The sequence below is a fragment of the Rhopalosiphum padi genome, chromosome 4, assembly GCF_020882245.1.
Source record: "Rhopalosiphum padi isolate XX-2018 chromosome 4, ASM2088224v1, whole genome shotgun sequence".
NCBI classification, from domain to species: Eukaryota; Metazoa; Arthropoda; class Insecta; order Hemiptera; family Aphididae; genus Rhopalosiphum; species Rhopalosiphum padi.
In genome coordinates this window covers 21,321,654-21,336,649 of record NC_083600.1, presented here as the reverse complement: position 1 = coordinate 21,336,649, position 14,996 = coordinate 21,321,654, and the positions used below count along the sequence as shown (strand labels likewise).

Here is a 14,996-nt window from a genome sequence, read left to right as displayed (position 1 = left end):
AATATAATATTTCCCGATAAACCAAAGCAGATCAAGGTGTTATCTTTTAATGGTGTGTTGTGAAAACATTTCACTCTAAGGGGCCACCGTTATATATGAAAATCCAGTGTACACTTAACAAAGCAGGTGGATGATAAATTTAGCATAACATAATATTATTTATTATTATTATTACTTGTTTGCAGCGGGTTTATCGGCGACCGAGTCCCGGTATTCGTACCGATCAGTATAAGGGTTGTTGTTATTGTTGATGTTGTTGTATTTGATGTTGTAGTTGTTGTAGTTGTTGTTATTGTTGTTGTTGTTGTTGTTGCTGTTGTTATTGTTGTAATAGTTGTTGTTGTTTTGTGTAGTGTGGCTCGACAACTGTGTGGGCACTGGCATTTGCGCGTCGTTGTGGCCGACTAACGGGGGAAGATTATTGTCGTAAGTCATGTAATATTGGTTGTGCGGCTGTGGCGGGAAGTCGGCCACCGATGGATGAGCGGGCACGCCGTGGCAGTCGTACGACGGTTGATTGGGCGAGTAGACCGGTCGGTACGACAAGGGCGACAACGACGACGAGGATGACATGGGTGATGACAGTGACGACGATGACATGGAACGGTAGCCGTTATCCAACGACGTGACCGGAGACGAAGACATCGCGGCGCACATAGTTCTGTGGTCGCGGTGCTGCATCTGCGAGTCACGGAGTTGGTGGTACGAAGACTGCGGGTTTCTGTGCTGGTGGTGCGGCTGAAGATGTGGCGCGAATGGGTGATGATGGCGGTCTAATGTGGTGGTCGGTGCAAAACCAGTTACGGCGAGAGGCATCATTTCGCCGCCCGCGTACGTGGACGGCGGTAACGTCGCGGGATCGTCGCAACAACCGCCCGGAAACATGACGCCTCCGTAAAAATCGTTCTTGTACCGATGCGCCAGTTTTTGGATTTTTCAAATTGTTTTAACGTTCGGAAGGGACGAAACACACAAAAACGGATGAAAATCACGAAACAACAATACTATACGATGTATAGTGACCGGAAGCGGCGAGAGACTCACGAATAAAACGGTCAGGACACTAATAATAATAATATTACCGGCGATGGTTAGCGGCAGAGCGCGGTAACGGCTTCGTCGGCGGCACGAGCGTCAAAAACCCTAACCGCACTCAACTCGGAATCGCGTGTACAGCACATGTTGCTTCCGACTCGGTGACTACTTCTGGCGGCCGTGGCGAATCGCTCGACATTGACACATTGAAGAAAGGGAAAAAATCGCGGGCAGGCGGACCGGACCGCCTCCGCCGGTGGGTCGTCCCGTCGCGTATGCGCGCGTGGTCCGGTCCTGCAGTGCAGCCGGGCTTGCGCACCGTAACATTACGGGCGGCGAGCATGCGCGCGCGCGCTCGCTCGACCTGTCTCCCGCGGCGGCAACACTGCACCGGTCGCTTGGCGATGCTCTAGGTGCGCGCGTGACGCAGCGTTTTGTGCATCGCGCGCGGCGCGCCCGCGCGAGACGGCCAACGGGTCTCCGCCGTTGCACCGTCACGCCGCCGACGGTAACTATGCAATTCTCGTGACCCGAGGTCAGGGTCTGTGGCGACCCAGAGGAAGGATACACTGATCGCGATACTGACCCATACCTATTGTATATAATATTATAAATATTATGATTTTTGACTTGTTAATTATTATATTGTACGCGGTAATTGTAAGTTATTACATAATTAAACGATTCTGCGACAAGAGGTATCGCCACCGAATCAATATGATAAATTATGTCTTGCGACTAGGAGGTTTCAATTTTTGACCCAGACCGCCAATAACCACATATTCATTTACTATACCATTTGAATGTGTCATTTATTTATTGATTTAACTTTGAGTAATAATTGAAAACTCGCTAGAGAATGTACATCTAAATTAAGTTAACGTAAAAAATTAAAAGAATTTAACGAGGTAATTACTATGAAAAATAAAAAGTATTATTCAGCAACCCGTTAAATGAAGCAAAACGCAATGTCATATTAAAATGAAAAAATTGCTATATCTACGTAGGGCGTATGTAAACTAGTATACTAGATAATATAGGTAGGTTAGGTTAAATATGTAATTTTAAATTATTTTAATTTGTTGCATGAATGCATTTAAAAATCCGGACAGGATATAAAAACCAGTTGGAGGACAAGCGTCTCATTTCGCTCACCTCTATGCAAAATATAATGGCATATTATAACTTATAAATATAATATTGTACATTTTCCGAATAGAGTTCAGTTCACTATAATATATATTTTATAGGAATATTTAAAAATGTTAAGTTGATGAACATACATTAAAATCTATAACCAACAAGTTGTTGTACAACAAGTATACATCTGGGTGATTACTTTTAATATGATCAGAAAATAGTTGTATACAGTATACACCTCTGCCGGTTAAGTTTGGCCTACCCTGCCGATTATAAAATTTCACCCTTTACTACTATCACAAAAAATAATAATAATAACCATTGTCACAATCATAAAATAAAATGTAAGCAGTCATATATCAAGCATGCTCACTCTTATTTCATAAAAAAACGCTGTTAATAAAATAGATTAAAATAGATGCGAACGTCCATTTATAACTGTAAAATATTTAACGGATAATTTTTCTAAACATTTTGTTGCATCGAAATCAAAATTCAGACATGCCGTTTTTTAATTATTTAACATTATAATATACTAAGGATAATACGTACATTATAAGAAGTTTGAGGATATGGTTATTTTAAAAATTTAGTAATATTAGTCCATCAACTTTTATAATTCGTAGAAATGGTCCAAGTATAATAAATATTAACTTATGTTTAAGTGGGAAGTTTGTAGACAAATGTATTATTAACGGTGAATTAATCTTGATTGAATCCAAACATATTTGATAGATTTCTGTCTAAATAAAACTTTTCAATTTTGAATTTAAAGATTCGAACGAAAAAATATAATTATAATTTATACGATTATTATGTGCATTAATAACATAAATATATAACAAAAACACAATTATTCCGTATTCATAATATAGGTATATAGTTTACAAATGTAGTCTATAAATATCTAATGCATTGTGAAAAAAATTAATTTACTATCAACATAAATTAAAATTAATATAGATTAATGTATTAATTAGATATTTGGATCCATTATTTTAGATTCTATAAAAATTAAAAAGCGACGAATTTACAATGGATGTATCGCATATATGACATGTAATTTTAGTAACTGTCATTAGTAATTTACTCATTACTTTTCAGAGCTGTATAAATGTTTAGATTTTTAACTTCAATATCTTTTCTGGTAAAAAAAATTTAATTTAGTAGATATTTTTGGGGGGTTAAAAATAAGAAATTCCAAATACTATTTTTAACACTTGAAAAAAACAAAAACAAATTTAGTAAAAATAGGAAAACGGAAATTGTTGACTAAATATTTATATTAGCACTTTCTATATGTATGCATACATGAATATGATAAATATTAAAAATATTTTGAATTTTTTGAATAATTTAAACACATTTAAAATTGTCAGTTTATTGACCATTTATTGTCCATAAAAATCTTTAGCTTGCTCGAAAAGCTTAAAAATGCAATACAAAATTCCTCATAATATGTTATATTATTAGAACTAAAAAGAAAGTTCAGCGTAAATTAACAATAATTTTTTATGAGCGTTTGAACTGTTTTAAGTTAGAATTTTGACGTATAATTTATAATAATATGTCGTATAATTTGTATAGCTAAGTATAAATTTATAATACAAAGTTCCTCATAAGCAATTCATACTAAAAATAAATCTAAAAAATATTATAACGAAATTTTTTATGGACATAATTTATTTTGATGTTTAAATTTAGATGAAATTAAATATTTAAATAAATAATAAAAATTTTAATCATTTTGTTATTGCATTAAAAAATATTATTCACGGGTACTTGAAACTTTAACATATATTATTATATATTTTATATACCTAGGTCCTAGACTATACTGCAGTCTATACACAATGACATGTTCGAAACGTTTAGATTAATTTTAATTTGTCTATACTTATATCGTCCTATGGTAAAGTGGATATTGATACAAAAGTTAATAACAATACAAAATAACATGAATATTATGAGTATATATTATTACAATAATATAATAAATAATGAATAATGCAATATTTTCAGAAAAATCAAATAAACTAATCATAATATAATAATAGTAATATAAATTACTTTGATAAAAATGTCAAAAGATACATCTTCAAAATATACTTAGTATATTAGTACTGTATTAGTACTTAGTAGTATAGGAAAAAATGATCGTTTTCGCTCAGGATCGTTTTTTTTTTTTTTAAATCGAATTCAAATTTAACATTTAATTACAGTGACTTACACAATGACGAGGTTCACTCAACTCCTATGATAAAGCAAAGCAGATACTTACTTTCTCACTTTTTTTAATATGGAATGTTTTTAACTAAAAATATCAAAACAATTATGTGATAAGTTATAAATTAGTAGACCTTACTGTCCATAGTGAAAATACGCGTATTAAGTTTTATTACTACCTACCTAATAATGTTTCATTTTCATTGTGAAAAATATGAATTTTATGTAAAAAAATAATCATTACCTATCTATATGTTAAAAACTAAGGATTTATATTTAAGAAAACGTATCATAAAAAAATACTTCCTTACCTTGGTGGATTTGAGCATACAGTTCCTTCTGCACTATATCGGGATGAAGTAGACTTTTTACTGTCTATTCCTTGCTCTCGTTCTTCTTCTTCGCCATCGCCGCAATCATCAACACGAGACAAGTTGCTATTGTCCTCCATGACTGCTATACCTAGAAAATATTCAATAAATAGAGCAAGTCAAATATTTGTCGGTTGGGCCCAAAAATTGTAATTTGTAACAAATGATAAATTATATTTTTACGTGATAAACTTATAAGTTATAAGCAATACCGAACACGGAATGTATTTAAGTTAGTGTCTATAAATTAACATTAATGTTTTACAAGATATATAAATTATAATGATGTATTATTACTATTATTTTTTTAGAATTAAAATTATTTCTGTTGTTTTTGTTATCTTTTAGACACTAACTTTAGAAAATTATTTGTAAGTAGAAAATAAACCCAACGTTGAATACTTAATAAAATAAATAATTAGGTCTTTAATATTTATTGAAATAAAAACTTTAAAAATACCGTACATTTCAATAATCTACTAGTCAGTATAAATAACAAATATATATAAAAAAACTTTCATTATATATATTTGTATGATGACAACATGTTTATTATGTGAATAATATTTGTTTACGTGTTATACCAAAATTTATTAAAAAATAAAATATTTTAAATACAACCATAATATCCATTTTACTTTATAATTTATTTTTATTAATTAGATTGTATGTATTTTAAAGTGCAATTCGTATAATAGAATAGTAAAATGTACTTAAGTATAAGATTTTTTCTCAGATATTTTCGTTTCCTTGTATACGCATTCTAATCATAATTCTCAAGTCATAACAATAATTAATCATATGGTAGTCATGTACTACTGTACCCACGTATTTCATACTAAAAATAAAAAAGTATGCAACTTTAAAAAGGAATGGAAACTATTAATCGACATATCAAATCATAAGTGGTTAAGATAATTATCGATTTTTATTTATAAGAATAGAAGAAATACTTTTATAGTTAAAAACCACACAAAAACGTTTATACTTGGTGGTAAAAATGTAAAAAAAAAACAGATTGTATAAAACTGATTCAAGTTGATAATATTAAATGGTAAAAAAAGAAAATAGAAAATTGAGATTTAATATTTCAAACAAAGATAAGGTTTTATCATCTTCGATCATATTTTCAAAAGATTTTACACAGCATTTATAAATGCATAAAAAAACAAATCATAATAATATTCATTGATTAACAAAAGTAATTTGCTGATTGTGAATTGTAAAGATGTAAAGAGGAATTACCATTTTTTAATTTACTGCGCGTGTGCATATAGGATATTCAAAGATTAAAATTCTATAGATGGATTACTTACAAAAAAATTCAGATAATACGTATTAATACAAATAAATTAATTTAAAATACTGTTTTTCAAAACCATTATTAGTTTTAAAACATTTTATCGACTATAGTGTATACAATTAAAAACACCGAGAATATATAAGTATAGGTAAAAGGGAAGGTAATAAGTAATAACTAATAATGAACTTCATAGTATTTTTATCATTAATAATACCAGTGGATATCAATAGTAATAAGTCTCACGTAATTTATTATCTAGAATAATTACAAAACGTAAAAATTATAAATAACATAATATAAGTATATGTACGTATTATTATATCTGGAAGACTTTAATAACCTAAAAGATAGTAATGTAGCACAACATGAATCAAGAAGTCTAGAAAAACCTAAATATATAAATTAATACTTTAAAGAACTAAGGATAGGTTAGGTTTCAAAAAAGTTACAGCAATGAACCTAAATTTCCCACAGATAGCTTAGACGTAGATGAAGAAGAATACATATAATTTATAATATATACCTAGTGCATTAAAAAAGAATAACAAAATTAGATAAATAACAGTATTAAAATAAATACGTTAACATTTATTGTGGATACAAAAAAAATCATGGATGTCTCGATGTCAGAACATTTTGAAGTGCATAGTAAAAGTAATGCATCAAGTTAAATATCGGCGGGGACTGGTGCATCAAGTATAAACTGCGAAATCTGAACACTATTGATCGGACGAATTCGGCGTCAGTAACGATAGCTGTTGACCTATTTAGACCAGTACAAAAGTCTAGAATAGTATTATACATGAACGATACTACGAGTTTACACTAAATAGAACTAAAGCAAAAATAACAATGATTATGAATTTTAATATAATAAAAGGCAAAATTGTTATATATATATATATTATTATAAACATGTAAAATACAATATTGTTTTGTGAAATTATAATTTTCAAGCACCTAAATATGATGAGCTTATTTTCAATTAAAGCAGTCTTCGTCAAATATCCAGATACATTGATTACTAAAATCGATGTAGTAAAATTGTTAAGTTAATAACTTATTATAAGTGAAAAAATTTTAAAAAACGAAAACCGATTGCGAACCAAAAATATACAAGTAGTTCTTTTACACCGAGTTTTACACATTACACCAACCCGCACCTACCGCAAATACAACATTATTGAGTATCAAAAACAATTTTTTTATAAATATAAAAAATAAAAAAGCAAATTTTAACAAGAAATATTTCAATTTTTTTTATGTATATTTTATATTTAAGAGATTGACAATAAGTTTAAATTTCAAACTAGCCGCTATAGGTTTAAAATTCTTAAAAAACATATTTTTATTACGATTTGTATAGTGTATACATTCATAATATATAACATAATATAGATAACTTGATGAATAGGTAGATCCCGTAGATGCTATAATACCTATATCCTACCTATATAATATTAATAATATGATATGCTGTTTAAAAAAAAAAGTTCTAAGATCAATTTTCTACGTGATAACTGCCAACTGGACCTGGTTATATAATTTAACGGACTTATATTTTATTATTTTTATCAGAAATTCAATAAAATTTAATAATTGATATGGCATTTTCTGTTCTGTGATTTTAACGTGCTTTGTACAAAATATTAATATATAACTTACTATGCTTTGTAAAATGTGTCGTAATATAACAAACAAGAGTTGAAAAATGGATGTATCTATTCGAAAAAAAAATTAATACTGAAAAAGTTAATTAATATATTTTAGTAGATAGCTAAAAACATAGGAAGTATAGAGTACTTTAAAAGTGTGGCGATAATCGATATCGGTTTACATACTAACAAAAATTAATATACTTAACACTTAATGAACATAATTATCATATAATTTCAGAGACGTCGATAGTAGACAAAAAGTAAATAAGTAATTCCTAAGTAAAAAAAATAAAAACTATATATTTATAAGATCAAATAAAATAATTCGACACAAAAACTCCGTAACATTGAAAATGATTAGACAAAACCGTTCAATCCTATATTACTATAATATTAGACAGGGAAAAAAATCATGTGTTTGGGTGTTTAAGATCAAATAAAGTTCAAGTTTTGACGAATTTTACCAAATTTAAAATCTAAACGCTATGGTATTAACTTAAAAAGAACCAAATTATTTTGAAAATATACTATATCTACAAAATAGATAGTACCTATTTAATCAAAATTCTAAATCTCTATAAATATTTATTTTTGAATTATAATAAAATAACAAAATATGATAGTTGTATCAATGAGTAGTTACAAGATGAGATCCATTAGTTTAAAAGATTTTTTTTTAAGAATTATAACTAAATATAGGCATTTAATATTATAGTGGATATGGGCGTAGCGAGTATGAAGCAGGGGGGAACAAGTGCCCTACCTTTGGACTTCAAACTAAATTATATTTATTATACCACAAGTTGTAATGCAACAGACAATTCTAAGCAGATTTTGCGAAGACTCTAGACGATTGACATTGTTATAATTTAAAAATAATATTATAAATAAATACTTTAAAAAAAAATTGAGTTTTTATGATTTAAAGTTGGCTACGCCACTGCCCCCCTGATTGAAATCCTAGCTACGCTCATGGTAGTGGGTAATAAAACATGGAATATTCATACAAAAAACAGATAACTAGTCTTTACAAAATAAAAATTAATTTTGAGAATTTTATGTATGTTAATCAAAACAAAAAATTTAGTAACTATATTATTAATAACATCAGTTTATTACAAATTTTATATCAAATAAATATTATAGGTAGGTATTTAAGTGTTAATTATTTTTTTTTTTTTTTTTTGATAAATTGACAATTTGCATTACAATAAGATCTAGCAGATCTGCGTTATACAAGTATCTAAATAGCGTAGTGAAATGTAAGTGAAGAGGTTTCCAGTGATACCAATTCAACATGATAAAGGTATAATATAATATCAACTATAAGTAGTTTGATAAATAAAACCACATCAATACTAGATAAACATTTTCTGTTGATCAAAATGGTATAGAACTATAGAATATAAATCACTTCCCACACAAATATAATATTATAGGTTGCAGTTGGACTAGATATTGTATTTTAAAAGCACAAGATAACATAATATTATTTAAACACATTAAAAAAGCAAAAATCATAGAGAAAACTAGGTTTTTAAAGAAATGAGTAGGTACCACCCAAAATAAAGACTATCACAAACACTATTCAATTATAAAATTAACCTTGATTTATAAATAGAAAGATGGTACATATTTTAATACTAAAAACTCCAACAGTGTTAAAATAAACTGTTAATATTGTCTTTAAGAATATTGTAATTAGTAATTACCCACTGTAGTTTATGTAGTAGGTATGTACAGTACATAATATCTTAGACCATAAGTAATAATTTCACAAAATAAAACTCTACATACCTATTAGTTAAATTCATTTTAACTACTATATCAATATAAAATAATAATTACCCAGTTATACAACATTATTAATGTTGATAAAAATATAGTTCAATAGAATTTGTGTCTACAGAACAATCTAAGATAGTTGGTTTATTAACCTCGATGCTAATGTAAAATAAATTAAACATGTTGCAGAATTCATACAATAATAACTTGTAAAATATAGAATGCGCTATAAAAATTGATAATAGTTAAATTTTTTTTAAATAAAACTATAAAAATGTTATGTTTGCACAAATAGGTACAGCTGATTAAACTTTAATATAACAGTTATGTATTAATATAATATTGTATTAATCAGTTTAATACCTCCTTCCACTTAGCCATCGATTTTTTTTTTAACTGGATGAAAAAAAAATAACCGCTAAAAAATATTTACCTATCAACCTATCAATAAATTATTTATAATATATAGACTATGTTCATAATATATCTAAATCTTAATCTTAGTTATTTTTTGTATTATTTAAAATTAAGTAGCTGCTAGTCTGTTTATGTGATAATACTAATAAAGAACAAAAAATGAGCAGAACTAAACTTAAAACACACTACATATCTAAGTACATAAAACATTATTCTCTTATGTAGCCTAGTTGATGTCTGATCAGAGAATCTGTTAATAATATTGCTATATGAATAGCTATCAAATACCAATCACTTATTTGTTATTTTATTCTTAGTAAAATATAGGTAAGTGATGCACTAAGCAAAGTGTAGAATTTCATATAACACAGTCTAGGTAGATAGAATATTAATGTTAACTGTTATGTTACACGGCAAACACCATCACCATTCACCAACGTTACAATCGTAACAGTACAAAAAAACACACACACACACAACTTATAATAGTACATAGTATACACTATACATAAATACATAAAACCATACATACTTGTACAAATTGCTTTTTCGTCAGTCTTATAAGCGATGATGTTCAGTCTTGTAGTGCAGTCTTATCGTGCGGCTCATATGTGCGCCAATTGAACTATTTTGTTTTGAGGGGGTCGTCCGTTTACGACGTGTCTAAAAGACCTTTGTCGCACATCTGTCCATAAGTTCTGCGACCGACCGACATAACTGATCGTTCCTTGATCGTACACTGCACGTCATAATAGCTACCTTAGTGTCGAACCTTCAATAATATAATTAAACGCACCGAAATCACATACGAAACCCGCACACACCAAAATACTGAGCGAATATTGTCATCCAAGCGAGATGCACCAGTACCGAGACGAAACAACGTAGAAATAGGTTAAACGATAATGTTATTCGTGATTATCAAAACAGTATAAAGTAAGTTTAATAAGTAATAACTATTGTTAATTACTACTATTATTGTTATTATTATTATTATTATTTCAATTATTATACGATTACATACGAACGACAACAAACCCGACCCGACCCATGAGACGCCATGTTTGTTGTTGATGGTCCCATTATCACTCAGTCGATCATAGAAGAAAAAATCAAATAAAAAAAAAACGAAAAATCATGCATTATGCAATACTACAATACTTCAGTAATATTACTATATTAGTGAACTCTGATATTCTAAGGTGCTGCTGCCACTTATAGCCGCTGTTCATTGTTCAATAATATTTAGTTATAAACTATTGTTCTGTTATTGTTATTGCAGGCCTATATCTAGATACTATACAAATATAAAACAAATAAATCGATTATGTTCTTCAATTAATTTTTCGATGAGTTTCGATTTTATAAATCATCCATTACAACACATACCTAAAACTTTTAGGCTAAAAGATATTTATAAGCTTATTATTGCCAATCCTCAACGACTACTATTCTCAATCATGTCTCACTATGGAAAATCAAGTATGAGAAGAAAATTGATTATTTCGTTATGAAATATATTGTAATGTTTTAACGATCTACTAAACACAAGCAAACAGGTTATTGTATTTAGGTAGGTACCTACTACCTATATCGCATTAACTTATTATGGTAAGTACCTACCTACATAATATTGTAAAATTGGATCTAAAATTATTTATTTATTACTAATTATAGTTTGCCTTAAACGCTTAAACAAATAATAAAATGTGAAATGTTTAAGTACTTACCGATACGGACACCTGTATGATTTGTATAATATAATATAATTATGTTTATCGAAACCATAAAGTAATTAAATTGTTTAAAAAAAACCTAGGGAAATTGCTCTGCTGTTTACTAAATTATATTACTATTAATAATATTATATCAAATAAATAAGAAATACTAACTTTTTTATACACAGTAATACACTAATACCGCTTAAATACCTACCTACAGCGGAAAACAAAAACGGTGTCGGTGTAAATAGGTTCGTGGTACAAAACTACAAATAGATTTAAAATTAAAACAGCAATATTTTGAAAATTACTTAGCACATAGAAAATGATAGTTTAAGTAAAAATGATTAAATGTTTCAAAGTATTACGTTTAATATTTTTTGAATAAATTAAAAAAAAATAATACCTAAAACATAATACTTATTATTTCATATTATGGTATGAAATCTGATTTCGTTAAAATTTAAACATCAAACGCTAATAAAAAAATTAATTTGGCTTTATGCTTAATTTTTTTTTTAATTTTTATAACGAAAACTTGTATTACAAATATTATGAATTTTAATTACTGTAATTTATACATGTTCTCATGATTTTATACTTGCTCATGTATTTGACAAGCGTTGTCCAAATTTTAATTTCAAATGCTTTTAAAATAAAATCGTGACTATATATTATATTGCATTCTCAATATTTTTTTAATTCTGTAAAAACAATTAATAAGAAACTTTGAATTAAATAATCACGTTTATTAGAAAAAAATAGGTAAATTGTTACTATCAAAACTTTAAAATTGTCTATAAATTTCAAAATATACAGTTGTCTCAAAAAACTTGACAACTTGAATTTTTTTTTTATTCCCTTAAAAATATAAATTATATATAAATTAATATAAATTTAAGTAAGATATCTTGAATAATACATAATTTATAATCTCGAAGCGAATTTTTATCTCCCTTCAATTTCGATTTATCGGGATTTGACTGTATTTAAAAAAAATTATTTTATGTCAAGAATATCATAATAATGCCCCTAAAGGTGATCTCAACCATATATCATCATTGTTAAACCAAACTATTCATCGCTCCGCTCAAAATCTAAAAACAAATTAATTGGTACGTATACCTAGTACTTACATTGAAGTCTATAAATATTATTTACTTTATTTTGAATGTAACGCTCAAAATAAAAAATATTAAATGAGCTAAAGTGATTAATTGAATATTTGATAAGCTCTTTATATTCTATAAATAGATTATGCAGTTAACGTATAATAAATTTATCATACTACACACGGTTAGTTGTTATTACTTAATGTGTATGAGTATAAGATATAATTCATGAATTTTAATAACGATAGATATCATAATCGATTAAATAGATATCCATTCCCTCCCTCCTCTAATTTGGAATCTTGGAACGAAACTAATGACAATCGTATTTGCTTGATTGCACCTGAGGAAATAATGAACCATCTAAGATAGAAAAATAAAATGGATTCAAAAAACAAGAAATAATCGTTGTATTTGTTTATAATTTTATAATTCACTTAACGATTTATGTTTGCGTTGTGGCTATACATTTATACATTTAGACAGAAGAATTGTATTGAAGGCCTTAAAATACATCAGTATAATAATATAATATCATCACATATCTACAATTAAATCAGTTTACCTAAATAAGAGGATAAGATCACGACCCCAAGGTCTATTTCTTCCTATAAAATTATTTTGTTTAATGAACACGTTTAAAAGAAGTTTAAACAAATTAAATAAAAAATATTGATATCATGAAAGTTTAAAAAATAGTATATATTTTAATATTTATAATAAATGTATACCTGATTATATTATGATAAAGTTTGTAAATTAGTGAATATGGGTGTTAAGTATAATATAGTTTAATGTAGTCTGTATATAATTATATATATACTATATGTATTAATAAATTACACTTCGTAATTATTGAAATTGAATTATATTCAATAATTAATATTCTTTATATATTCAATTATTAATTTATATTAGGTGTTTGACCTATTGGCGTGAGATAATATTTTATACCTATTAGTGGCTAAATGCCTAAAATATTATTCGTTTCTATATTAGCTACAATCGACAACCGTCATGACAATATAATTATATTTATATTTAACTAATTTATAATTATTGTGAAGGTAAAATATTATTGCAATATTATAAAAATACATTGTTAGTCTTTTTAATTTTATTCTTTTTAGTGGTACAAATACTTCAAAGTTCATTACTTTGTGCCCTGAAATGACTGGGATATTATGAATATATTTAATCCAGATTAGTATCTATGATCTGTCATATATTATAAATTTGCAATTGATGTACTGGTCGTGAAATAAATTATTCGAACATGTTTTCATATTTCATAAATCGTGACTCATTGAATGTTTATAGATCAATTTTTCGTATTTTTCTAAAAGAAGATAATTTTATCTATGTTTAATCGTTAATTGTTTATATGATTATTAAATCCTGTACATTTATGTCTTAAAAATAAAAACTATCACATTTGCAAATGCAATTAAAAAATTTACGTATCAGCAAAACATAGATAAAGTTTTAGATTTTTCTAATAAAACACAATACTGATTATTTTACGATGAAGATCATTCCTCAAATCACTATTATACTAATGAGGAAATACAAGATCGTAATTTTACAGCTCGATGTAGAACCATAGAGAATATGATAATAATTAATAAGTAACAACGATAGCAATTGAGAATACTATAACTCAGTATAATAAATATATCCACAATATTTAAAATGCTCTGAAAATATATTAGCTATTAGAATAGTGAATAAGTATTAAGTATAATTTCTTTAAACTTAAACAGTTTTACCTTTATAGTATATTCAACAATTTTTTTAGTGACTACAAATAATTGTTTATGGGACCCGATCTATCAAAAAAATTCTAGGACCAAAATAGCCATTAAAAAACTCAATATATATTGTACTTATATAATTATTATATGGCTATCGTTTTTTTCCAAAGAACATCTTATAAATTGTATTAAATAAAACATAGCTTTATAAACAACTGTTTTATTTTAAGAAATATTAATAATAATAACGCCGTAAAAATATACACTTAGGCAACATAATGTATAAAATCTATATCATGACTTACGTTTAAACTTTTATCAAATCTACCTTTGTTCTGTACTTTAAGAATAATTTAATTAAAAAAAAAAAAAATAGTTATAATCAGGATAGTCATATTTATTTATATTTATCAGGATGATTGCAGGATATGATCAAAATGTACATTAACGATTGTAGTATCTAGTTCAACCCAC

The 14,996-nt window shown here is 27.5% G+C and overlaps 1 protein-coding gene across 2 annotated transcripts in view; it reads right to left on the bottom strand.

The window, feature by feature from the left end:
* Positions 1 to 11,003, bottom strand: part of LOC132928473 (circadian locomoter output cycles protein kaput-like) — a 39,956-nt gene extending 28,953 nt beyond the window's left edge. The window contains exons 1-2 of one of the 2 annotated variants that reach the window (XM_060993167.1): positions 10,468 to 11,003; positions 4,713 to 4,863 (exon numbers count right to left, since the gene is read on the bottom strand). In XM_060993167.1, coding sequence (XP_060849150.1) covers positions 4,713 to 4,852 — 140 coding nt within the window. In that variant the 5' untranslated portion in view covers positions 4,853 to 4,863; positions 10,468 to 11,003. Of the gene's footprint in view, positions 1 to 175; positions 1,479 to 4,712; positions 4,864 to 10,467 lie in introns of those variants that run through there. The other variant, XM_060993166.1, reaches the window with a different exon arrangement.
* Positions 11,004 to 14,996: the final 3,993 nt, after the last annotated feature.